The following is an 11,637-nucleotide window of genomic DNA, read 5'->3' on the forward strand; positions in this document are numbered from 1 at the left end:
TAGCATTAGGTATATTCACATTGTTACGCATCCATCACCACCATCCAGCTCAACTGTTTCATTGCCCCACATTGAACGTCTGTGCCCATTAAACAGAAGCACCTCATTAGGACACCCTTTGCTGTATGGTTTTTCATGTTTGTAAAGTCAGATCCACATGTTTTAGTTTTGATCTACATGTTCAGTTTACTTCTATGCTGTGGAAAGCCTTCTGTACACCTAGCTCAGATAATTATTCACATCTTCTCATTCTTTTATTCATGTGTTTACTTATTTTAGTTTAAATCTTTATTATAATCTTTGGGAACTGTCTTTTAATTACAAATTGTCACCCGATTGTCTGAGCACTACTTACTGACACCCATCCTCATCGCTGTTTTGAAACACTCTCTCATCGTGTACTTGGCCTCTGTTGCAGCTCACCTCTTGGCATGCTGGCCTATTCCAGTGTTCTGTCCTCTTTCATTACTGTTTGCAAAATGTCCTTGGTTAGTCATGCATTTATCACTTATTTTTATAGTTTTATAATTTGTCAAGTTGCAGAAACAAACATTCCTATGTTTTGTTTGTAATTCCTTTACATTGATTGACTGAAAAGATAATGATCAGTTTTTGAGTCTTCCTCTTTAGGGACTCATTTTGTCTCCTGAGCCTTGGTAAAGTTTTAAGAGTTGTTACTTTTCGGGGGGGTGGGGGTTGCTTGTGTTTTTAATATGGGCCCTTCACATTAACCATCTTAGGGGAGGGGGTTTGACTTCTTTGCCTTATGTTTTGTTATTCCCTTCGCCACTTTCTTCTGACTTATTGCGTGACTAGAACTTTTTCTTTGGTTAAATAATTTACTAGTATTAAATTTATGTAGTGCTTTTTACTTTTTTAGGTACATTATATCTGTTGTCTTATTGATTTTTTTTTATTTCAATTTGGGAAGACTCATAATGTCTGTAGTTAATGTGTATAGTGTATATGGTAGGTAAATTACTTGCTAATATTTTTAAACACAATACAAATGTTCATTTACTTTCAATAACAGCTTTTCTGGGGAAATTTCAAACTGCTGAGTTTTAAATTTTCCCTATCTCTTTTGGGAAGAACAAGTTATGTGAGTGACTTTCAGTTTGCAATTTTTAATCTAGCATGTTTTTTTATATCTGTTGGCCATTCTGCTTTAAAAGTTTTAAGGAGAAAAGTCCAAACCAATAGAGGAACAAACTTGACTGAGTGTTACAGATATTTTTAAAATCACTTCAAAGAAAATATTTGAGTTTTTAATTTGGCTTTTTATTTATGGCCCTATGTAGTGTTAAAACCGTGTTAGAAGTAGTTATTTGTCTTGTGATTTCCTATATTGGGAATAAATGCCTGTACGTTGTTCTTTTTCTCCTCATTGCATAATGATTTATAAAATAAACATCACAGAAATAACTAACTGGATTGTCAGAGAACGGCATCAAGATGAGTATGGTGCGGGGCCCATGAACCCTGACCTGTTTGCTTAACGCCCGTGACTACGCTGGTCTGCTTTTCTGTGTTTCTGTAGCATCTTCACTAGTGTCAACTACACTGTGTATTGTGATTCTGTGTTTTACTGTCCATTTTTCCAATAGACTATGAGCTCCATGAGGGCAGGGACAGTGTCTGCTTGCTCACCATAATATTCCCAGCTTCTAGCACAATGTCTTACATGGTATGGGTCTTGAGTGAGTAATTGTGAACTTAATAAATGGTAGGAGCCATCATATGAGGTATGTTGATGCTGGTGGATGTAGAAAATCACTAAAGATTGTCCCTAAACAAAGAAGGAGGCATAAGAAAAAAGCACAATGAACTCTGTTTTCTTTTTACATTGGGAAGCATTTGTTTTTCAAGATTATCTACATATACAATGTGACTTAGTTTTACAATTTTTCTTAGAAAACAAACTGCCAATTTGGATACTCAGGAGAACAGGAAATTTAACTTTGAGCCCCATATACTGATCAGTTGAAGAGTAGGGGAGGGAAGCAATCCATGACGGTGAGAGGTTGAAGATTGGAGCATGAAAGGAGAGTGCTGTTAGAAGAGTCTTATTTGAACACTGTGATGAAGGAATGGAAGCAAACCTGTTTTTGCTTTTGTGGTTCTGGGAAAAGGAACCAGGACTTCTTATTGGTTGAAACAGGTGTGTGAAATTTGGCTGTTGTATGAAATGGTGCTGCTGTTAGATTCCCTGTCAGTGAAGATAATTAGATTATTCATGAAGCTCCTTCAGGAGTACTGTGTAAGTTGGCCTTCGGTGTATCAGTAGTTTTCTTTTCCAGAAACCCAGGGTTTTTGCTTGGGTTCAAAGTCCTTGGAGGAAGTTTGATAGGTAAAAACTCTTGGACTCCCTTCTAGGCTTCAACCAAAGTAGCTGTCTTCAGTTGTTTTGCATAATATTTCACAAAGATTTTGAATGGTGGAGGAAAGAGTTCTGGTATATTGAAAAAAGAAAAAAACCACTTGAACTGGTTATACAGGGTTCCTATATAACCCCAGGCCTTCAGAAATTTTCAGTATTTGTACCTTGTTTCCCTTTCTTTGTAGACTTTCCAAGTTTGAAGTGAGAGACAGTTACCAAGTGGAATGTTTATAATCTAGTAGTAGTGTGCAGTGTGGTAGGATTTAATTAATAAATGTCAACCTTACTTCATTCAGTATATGCTCTGCTACAGAATGACTCTAAATGAAGACAGTGATTTAGTATCTTGTCTTGTCTTGGAAAATATATATGCTTGTTAAGTTTTTGAGATGAATTTTGAACTTGTACTTAAATAATATCAACATGATATTTGATGATTATATAATTAAACTATAATGTTTTAAAACAGTACTAGTAAGTGAATTAGAACTTTACTAGGCGGGGTTTGAAAGTAAAAGTGAAGCATTGGAGAAGGCAGTGGCAACCCACTCCAGTGTTCTTGCCTGGAGAACCCCAGGGACGGGGGAGCCTGGTGGGCTGCCGTCTATGGGGTCACACAGAGTCGGGCATGACTGAAGCAACTTAGCAGCAGCAGCAGCAGGCAGGCTCTGGCAGATAAGTAATTGCAGGTTTTCTAGCACAGTGGTAAATAGCTTGGTAAACTGTTTTCTTTTACCATGTCTGAGTTTACTTATTTGTAAAGCAAGGAGAATAATCTATCTCAGAGGGCTGTGAACAGGATTAAATCAGTTAATATAAGTAAAACCCTGAGAAAAGTGCCTGACACACAGTAAGTGCTCAGTAAATATTTGCTATTATTGTTACTCCATCGATGTATCTGTGATGCTTTCAATCATTCAGTGAATGTTGAGTGCCATTTTATTCAATAAATGTTCATTTTAGCTCATCGTTAGCAGCTGACGTTGATACAGAGATGAAATAAGACAATGTTGTTGTCTTCAAGGAGCTTTTAGTTTAAATGGAGAAATAAAACATATACAGGGAATTATAGAACCAGATGTTTGGGGATCCAGGTGACTTACTAGAGCAGGTAGCATTTAAACTGGACTTTTCAGGGATGGATAGTATTTCAAAAATTGAAGTCAGGAAAGGTGGGCAGGAAAAGCTAAAATGATCAGTGACTTCAGAGCCATTGGCAATAGGAGATGACTAGGATATGGTATGGGGTAAAATTGAGAAAGGTTGGGGCTAAAGTGTAGCTCCAAATGTCAGGCATCAATACGTATTCCCTAAGCAGCAGTCAGTGATTTAAAGTTGTTTAGCAGGAAATCGGTGAGTTTAATCTTACCAGTAGTATTTAGGATGGCTTGAGTGTCTAGAGACGAGAATGTTGATTAGATTGTTGGAATGGCCCAGGTATGAAGAGCATGGTGTATATTTGACGTTGGTTGAAGGTTATCTTATTTTGGAAGTCATTCGGAAATGCCAGTCTGTTTGTATTCCTTTCAGAATCAAGTAGTAGAATTGAGAGTTGTCTTAATGGAGTTTATACCTATGCATTTGAATGTGCTCTCTTTGAAGGAAAGACAACAAAGCTAAAATTTTTATTTCCTCTCACCTTTTTTAGAAGTTGCCAAAGCAAAGCCACGTCATGCCATGAAGCGGAAGCGGACAGCGGATAAGTCCACCAGTACCAGTGATCCTGTGATTGAAGATGACCATGTGCAGGTGAAGGGGAAAACCTTCACTTACCTTTCAGTCCTGCCCAGTCCCTGAAGAATGTAAAGGAGCTAAAGTTCCCGTCTTTACCTATTTTCTTTGCCCTAAAGAGAAGAGATTGGTAGTAGTTGCTTCTCAATTGTGCCAGTGAAAACATTAGTTTTGTTTTTTTAAAGAAAAAGTACATACTCTAGAAGGTACATCTTTTAAATTTTTTTCCTTGTAGGTCCTTGTATTAAAATCCAAAAATCTTGTTGGAGTCACTATGACCAACTGTGGAATCACAGATCTAGTGCTGAAAGACTGTCCCAAGATGATGTTCATCCATGGTATGTACTTAGGCCCATGTCGTACTACAGCATCTGACTTAGCTTAAAGGATTAAAGTCTCATAAATACTATAACAGCATTACTGTATTGCTTTTTCAAAAGAATCAGTTAGATTTTTCTAATTCTGTCCTCATTGTGTAGTTCTCAACTCTGTAGTATTTGCAGGGGGTTAAGTACAGAGACTTAGTTTATCTTTTAATATAGACTCTCCTCCAGTTTCCTCCTCAAGATAATTGCAACTTGATCTGATAGAGGTTAAGTCAACAGCATTTTTGGGCTTTGGAGTCAAGTAGGCCTCACCTTGAATCCTTCTTTGCTATTTTCTAGCTGTGGTGTTGGACATGTCTTTACGTGTGTGTTTACAGAGGGAGTAGTGACTGGGCCTTAAGTGCTTGACTGCTCTGGATATGATACCATCAATCATAACCTCAGTTCATGGCACATCCTTAGTCTAGGCCCTACTTTTCTTTCCAGGCCCATTTGTCCCTCATTGCCAGTCCCATTGGCTCCCATTACCTTTGGTCGTGTATTTAATATATATCCTTCCAGTACATTTCTCATGTCTTTTTAATATACATATTTATCTCTGAGCAAATAAGTGAGTTATTCAAAGTTTAAAATTTTTAAATTGAAAATGCGTGAGTTAAAAGTTTCAGGTACATAGTATGCCCCATGCATTATCTGTTTATTTTTCCATTATTACTCAAAATTGTTTTTGATACTCTCCATGTAAAATCATTAAGAACTGACTTGTTTCTTGCTTTGTGCAACTTATGTATCCTGCATTGATTTTTTTCGGTCTGTAAAGTGTACATAATTGTACTTACTTTACAAAGCATTTGCCACGGCTTAATGGAGTGATTGATACATGCTTACACATATGTATATGATATGTGAGATTAAAAAAAAGAAAGGGGGTATTTTTCTGAAGTTGGTATCTTACTGTAGTTAAATGTGTCACATTTACTTTTCTCCATAACCTCACATTTGTATGTTAAATGGGAAGAATATTTAATCATGTTTCAGAGCAGCACTTTCAGTAGTACTTTCTGCAGTGATGGAATATTCTGTATCTCTGTTGTTTTATGTGTAACCACTGGCTACTTTTGACTTTTGAACATTTGAACTGTGACTAGTGTCTGAGGAACTAAATTGTTTTATTACATTTTAGTTAATTTAAATTTAAATAGCTCCAGGTATCTAGTGACTACCATACTGGACTGTACAACTTTAGACCAAAGTATCCAAATATTTCTGAGTTGTTTTTTTTTTAAGGTTCTGGTTTTATACTGTGATAAGAATTGAAATCAACACTGCTTATTCCCTGTGGGCAAATGAAAGATAACATATGTGAACCATTACCCATAAAGTTGGTATAGTTCAATAGTTGCAATCATTCATCCTCTTCAAGAAACATTTCCTAAACAATTCCTGTATTTAGGCAGGTCAGTCTCTGAGACTTGAATTTCTTGTCAGTAACATCTTAGATAGGAAAAGGTACCTTCAGCTCCCTTCTAGCATGAGGGTGACAGTCTTCCTTTGAATGGGACAGAATCATATTTTCAAGTCATTTTGATGACTGTCAGTTGTCCTGTGTAATAATACTTGGCCTGTGTTAAAGATATTTTTATCTGCAGTATTTTATGCTAATGAAAGATGTGCCAATCCTCCAAAGAGGATTCCAAATAGGCTATATTCATTGCTCTGTTATTTTGTATAAATTATTTGTAGATCTTACCTTTGTTTTCATTTTGTAGCTACAAGATGCAGGGTACTGAAACATTTAAAAGTAGAAAATGCACCAATCGTAAACCGATTTGATTATGCGCAGTGCAAGAAACTGAATATGGATCAGGTATTAGACCAGATACTAAGGATGCCTCCTGAAAGAAACCGTATCATATACCTACGCCCCATGCAGCAGGTAACAAGCTCTGCTTCTTTTTGGTGATGACATATTGCACTCATCCTTTGTTAGTCTTCAGCCTTTTTAAAATTGGCTTTTATTCAGTTGCTGAATCCACAGTAATGTTTCTTTGGATTCTCCAGTTTTTTAACCAACCTAGACTATCTTGCAGTTTTCTGCATCATTGCTTCTCTAATAGATCGTTGTGAGGCTTTTAGCAAGTTATATGATGAAGAGAGTTGTTTTTCAACAAGTTTTTATACTTACTAAATGTTGCCTGTGATAAAGAGCAGACTCTGATTTCAGACTTGCTGGTTCCAGTTCTGGTTCACTGATCTGTAGCAGATTGCTTGACTTCTGTGTTTTAGTTTCTTCGTCTCTAAAATTAGAGGAATAAAAACCTGCAGTTACTGTAATGGTTAAACTAATACATGTGAAGTGCTAGCACAGTTCCTGGCATATACCATGCAATCAAATGATAGTTGCTGTTATTACCATTATCATTATCAAGAGTAAACATTTTATAGTATCCATATAAGATGATGGCTGTTAGCTGAACCTTTTGTGGTAAAATTTCACAATATATATAGTAATAAATCATCGTGCTGTATACCTTAAGTGTATACAGTGATATGTGTCAATTACTTCTCAGTAAAACTGAGGGGAAAAAGTAGCATTGCATGTGAAACTGCTTAATGTCAAAAGAACATTTAAAGGAAGTATTAGGCTTTAAACAATCAGTGTTTGCAGTCAGTGTTTGAACCTGGCCTGAAAAGAGTCATTTCAGTACACAGATTGCTTGTTGAATGTTTATAATTTACTGGGGCTGAAAAATACACAGGTCATTAGCCTTCCCTTGAGAAATTTGCCTTTCCATGAAGGAGGCAGACATGTATGTCAGTAAGATGGCAAAGTGGGAATTCGTAAGTGTAATAGGGATGCATTGTGAACAAAAGCTACAAGGAAGCAAGGAAATGTGTTCTGTCTTTAGGAATGGACAGTATTCCAGTTAGAATGAGGTGTATGGTTCTACACTCAGAGTTCTATAATGTATTGTCTTTAAACCTGTAAAGGACATACTCAGAAGTGAATTGCTGGGATCAGTTACCTAAATCCAGATTCTCTGGTTTAATGTGCATTTATACAACAGTGAGATGTAAATTGTTGAGCTTGCTAGACAGATGAATTTGCTTAGCCTTATTCCTAGCATGGCAAGTTGTGTTCAGGGCAGAATGTGACTATTTGATTTTCAAATCAGCCAAAGATTCAAAAACTGAGGTCCCAAGGAAAGATTGTTCAAGCCCGAGGAGATAGATTGCTAAGGCATTTTCTTCCTTGGTTCCAAATCCTCTCTGGTATTTTCCACAGGTGGACACACTAACATTGGAGCAGAAGCTATTTAGTGGTCCCTACCCCTATCATATCTGTATTATCCATGAATTCAGTAACCCTCCCAACGTCCGGAACAAGGTGCGCATTCGCAGCTGGATGGACACGATAGCAAACATTAACCAGTAAGTAATCTGCAGCCCTGACAGCCTTCTGTATCATTCCATGGAGCAAGGACACCCAGAAACAAATCCTAATTGTTTTTTATTTTAAATGATTTCATCCAGGCTTTTCAGGCGCTGACACACATGAAATAGTGAAAAAAAATGAGGGAAATAAGACTTAAAACTAAAATGCATACATGTATGTTTAACTTTTTATTTTCAAACTTAAAAACCACAAGAACAGGCTGTACATGTACCTTTAGTTTCATGCCTTTAGCCTACAGCATGTATGGTTGGTTGTGGTGGTTTAGTCGCTAAGTAGTGTCCGACTCTTGGGACCCCATGGACTGTAGCCTGCCAGCCTCCTCTGTCCATGGGATTCTCCAGGCAAGAATACTGGAGTGGCAGAAGATCCAGGGGATCTTCCTGACCCAGGTGTCAAACCCAGGTCTCCTGCATTGTAGGCAGACTCTTTAATGACTGAGCTACAAGGGAAGCCCCACAGCATGTTTAAAAGAGGTCAAATTAAAGATCTTAAAAAACTCTGTGTTTAAAAACAAAAACAAAAAAATGTTTATTTTTGGCTCCACTAGGTCTTTGTTGCTGTGCGTGGGCTTTCTCTAGTTGTAGTGAGCAGGGGCTACTCTTCATTGTGGTGCACAGACTTCTTATTAGGGTGGCTTCTCTTGCCCTGGAGCATGGGCTCCAGAGCACGTTGGCTCCAGTAGTTGGGGCCCACCGGCTTAGTTGCCTTATGGTATGTGGAATCTTCTTGGAACAGGGATTGAACCCGTGTCTTCTGCATTAGCAGACGGATTCTTAACCACTGGACTGCCAACCCACTCCAGTATTCTTGCCTAGAAAATCCTATAGACAGAGGAGCCTCATGGGTTACTGTCCATGGGGTCACAAACAGACACAACTTAGCAACTTAGCATGGACCACCAGGGAAGTCCAAAACTGTGATGTTTTATATCATCAGAATATATGCATCAGTCTTTATGCATTTGTTATTTTAATACTTTGTTTGAGATCGTCATTAGAATCAAGGCAAGACACATTTTGATAGTTCCTTTCTAACTTATATCCCAACATTTTTTTTCAGTTTTATAATTTTTAAATTTTCTTGTTGCCTCCAGAGAGCTCATTAAGTATGAATTCTTCCCTGAAGCCACACGAAGTGAAGATGACTTAAAGAAGTACCCTAAGTATCCCTGGGGTAGAGAAATCTATACTTTAGAAGGTGAGCATTTATTTGTAAACGGTTGGAAAGCTAATAGCTGTTAACTAGATGGAGAGGCATGTCTTAGGAAAGATAGGAAGGATTGGGAGCTTTACAGTTTGTCAAAATAATGGGAATATTAACTATCTGCAGGTAGCAGGGATGAGATAATTATTGCTGTCCCTGTATGAGTTTTTGCCATCTCTAAAATAATCAACAGTATGGAAACAAAAAGTAAAAGAAATGGAAACTTGATACAGCTTGAGTTGCCGTGACTTGAGGGAACCTGTGTTAGCCTCTTTATTTGTGTATAAACATACACACACACATAAAGGGAGAGAAACTGAGGCTTAATGAAAACCAAGGATGGTCAAAGTCACATGACTAAGTAATAGCGGAGCTAGAGTTGGAATCCATAGCTCTGGTGCTGCTTTTGAAATGCTGCAGCGTTTGGCCATGTCATTACTTCCCCTCCGGTAGCACTGTTGATCTGTCTTCTTTAGGTGTTGTGGATGGAGCGCCGTATTCCATGATTTCAGACTTCCCTTGGTTGAGATCACTACGGGCAGCAGAACCTAACAGCTTTGCCAGATACGATTTTGAGGATGATGAAGAAAGTAATTATGACCTGGCTTGATTTTTATTCTCTAGTTTGAGCATTAAATCCTGAGTATTTTGTTTGCGTTACAAGCAGTGCAGCTTTTAATCACTTCCCATATAAATGTTTTTGCCTTTTGTTATTATTTGGTTCTCCCCTTGCTCAAAAGACAGAGTAGCTCTAAATGCGTACAATAGGGAAACATTGACTTAACTAGGGATATGTAGGAAGGAGCCCTTCAGACTGATTTTCCTGCTTAGTTTTGTTTTTGTTTTTAACCTAAATGTTGATGATCTTATTACTCTTTTATTAAAGAATTGGTCAATTATATTGTTTCAAAATTGTCCCATTTATACTAATTCTGCTAATTATGAGCTGCTGCTTGGGTAGCTTGTGGGGACTTAACAGTTTAGGTATGGATTTTAGGAGGAAATAGATTTCATAAACTAAATGTACATATATATGACTTACGTCTCTGGTGCATTTTCTCCTTGGGCCTTTAATCATATGCAGTCTTTTTGGCATCAAGCATAGTATTATAACCACACTGATGGGAACCCATTCCATGAGCTAAACATATATCAGTACACTGCATGAAGAGGATACAGGCATATCTCATGGACCAGCTTAATCAGAGTAGCTTCCCAAACGATTTTGATAATCTTGTTTCCCCTTCGCTTTCTACTTTCCAAGGTACCATCTATGCTCCTCGAAGGAAAGGGCAGCTGTCTGCAGACATCTGTATGGAAACAATAGGAGAGGAAATTTCAGAGATGCGGCAGATGAAGAAGGGTGTGTTTCAGCGAGTAGTGGCGATCTTTATCCACTATTGTGACGTCAATGGAGAGCCTGTTGAAGATGACTACATTTAACTGGCCCTCTTCTTTCTAGCTGTCCTGGGAGTGCTGCTGGGGCTGTCCAGCTGCCAACAAGCCCCACAGAGACTTGGAGGTGTGCAGTTGGGAAGCCCGGGCCATTTTGGTGTATAGAAAATGTATCAGGAACATTGAAGTTGTATACAAAGATTTGTACATAGAGGAGATATACAAAGATACTTCCTAAGTACCAGCTTTATATCATATGTTTATACAATTTAATTTAAAAGTTCATTTTAATGAAGGCAGGTAATTGGAAAGAGTTCATTTTGTTCATTTTTCCAGACTTAGTTCATAAAGTATCACTTTTTGGCTGAGCCCCCATTTACTATATTCTTAATAATCACTGTCATCCCCTTAAATCTGTGCCTTTTTCTTCTCGAGCGAAGCTATTTGAGTAAATCTGTTGAAGAGTCTTTGTCTTGTGCTCTTTTGTGTTTATTAAAACTCCAGCTAAACCTTATAGTCAGAGGCGGCTATATGTTTCTGTACAAAGTTGTGCTTCTTTTTTCTCTTGGTATTATAGTTGCTGTATTTCTTAAAATGAAGTTTAAAAAAGACTCATGAGTTTGAGGGGGAAATGGAAAAGTTTCCAAAGCATTTCTAGTTATTTATTTCCATATTCAGTTGTGTATATGCTTTATCTTGAATATAAAAAATAAAAGTTTATTAAAAAAATTTTTCTTGCCTTGGAACTGAATCGAAGAGGAGCAAATACTACCCAGCGAAGGAATGTGTAGAGTTGTGTCTAAGTAACATTTTAGTGTAATCTAATTTCTGATTGCTTTTTTAAAAGTTCTGTGGCTGCACAGTGTTGAACTCACAGAACTCTCAGTGTTCTGTGAGAGCAGCAGAATTCCCCCAGATGCCTTGTCTTCGGGAGGTGTCCTTTCTCAAGGAGAGAAATTTACCTGGTACACAGCAGTGATAAACCCAGTATCACACTGTCCAGGATTAAGGCAAAAAAAGCTTTAGAGCAACACCTGCATTTGGGTGATGGCTTTGCCAGTTATAATCTCTTTCCAAATAGAATATGTAATTACGGTCTGTATGAGGTGTTAAGTGTCCAACCCCTTCATTTACAGGGGATTAAT

The 11,637-nt window shown here is 37.6% G+C and overlaps 1 protein-coding gene across 7 annotated transcripts in view; it reads left to right on the forward strand.

The window, feature by feature from the left end:
- Nucleotides 1-11,111, forward strand: part of FBXO38 (F-box protein 38) — a 66,769-nt gene extending 55,658 nt beyond the window's left edge. For all 7 annotated transcript variants that reach the window (XM_052642939.1, XM_052642944.1, XM_052642946.1 and 4 more), the window contains 7 exons: nt 4,029-4,129; nt 4,347-4,449; nt 6,207-6,373; nt 7,724-7,869; nt 8,988-9,091; nt 9,574-9,687; nt 10,362-11,111. In XM_052642939.1, the coding sequence (XP_052498899.1) occupies nt 4,029-4,129; nt 4,347-4,449; nt 6,207-6,373; nt 7,724-7,869; nt 8,988-9,091; nt 9,574-9,687; nt 10,362-10,540 (914 nt within the window). In that variant the 3' untranslated portion in view covers nt 10,541-11,111. The remainder of the gene's footprint in view (nt 1-4,028; nt 4,130-4,346; nt 4,450-6,206; nt 6,374-7,723; nt 7,870-8,987; nt 9,092-9,573; nt 9,688-10,361) is intronic.
- The last annotated feature ends 526 nt before the right edge of the window (nt 11,112-11,637 follow it).

This window comes from Budorcas taxicolor, chromosome 7 (assembly GCF_023091745.1).
Source record: "Budorcas taxicolor isolate Tak-1 chromosome 7, Takin1.1, whole genome shotgun sequence".
Classification (NCBI taxonomy): Eukaryota; Metazoa; Chordata; class Mammalia; order Artiodactyla; family Bovidae; genus Budorcas; species Budorcas taxicolor.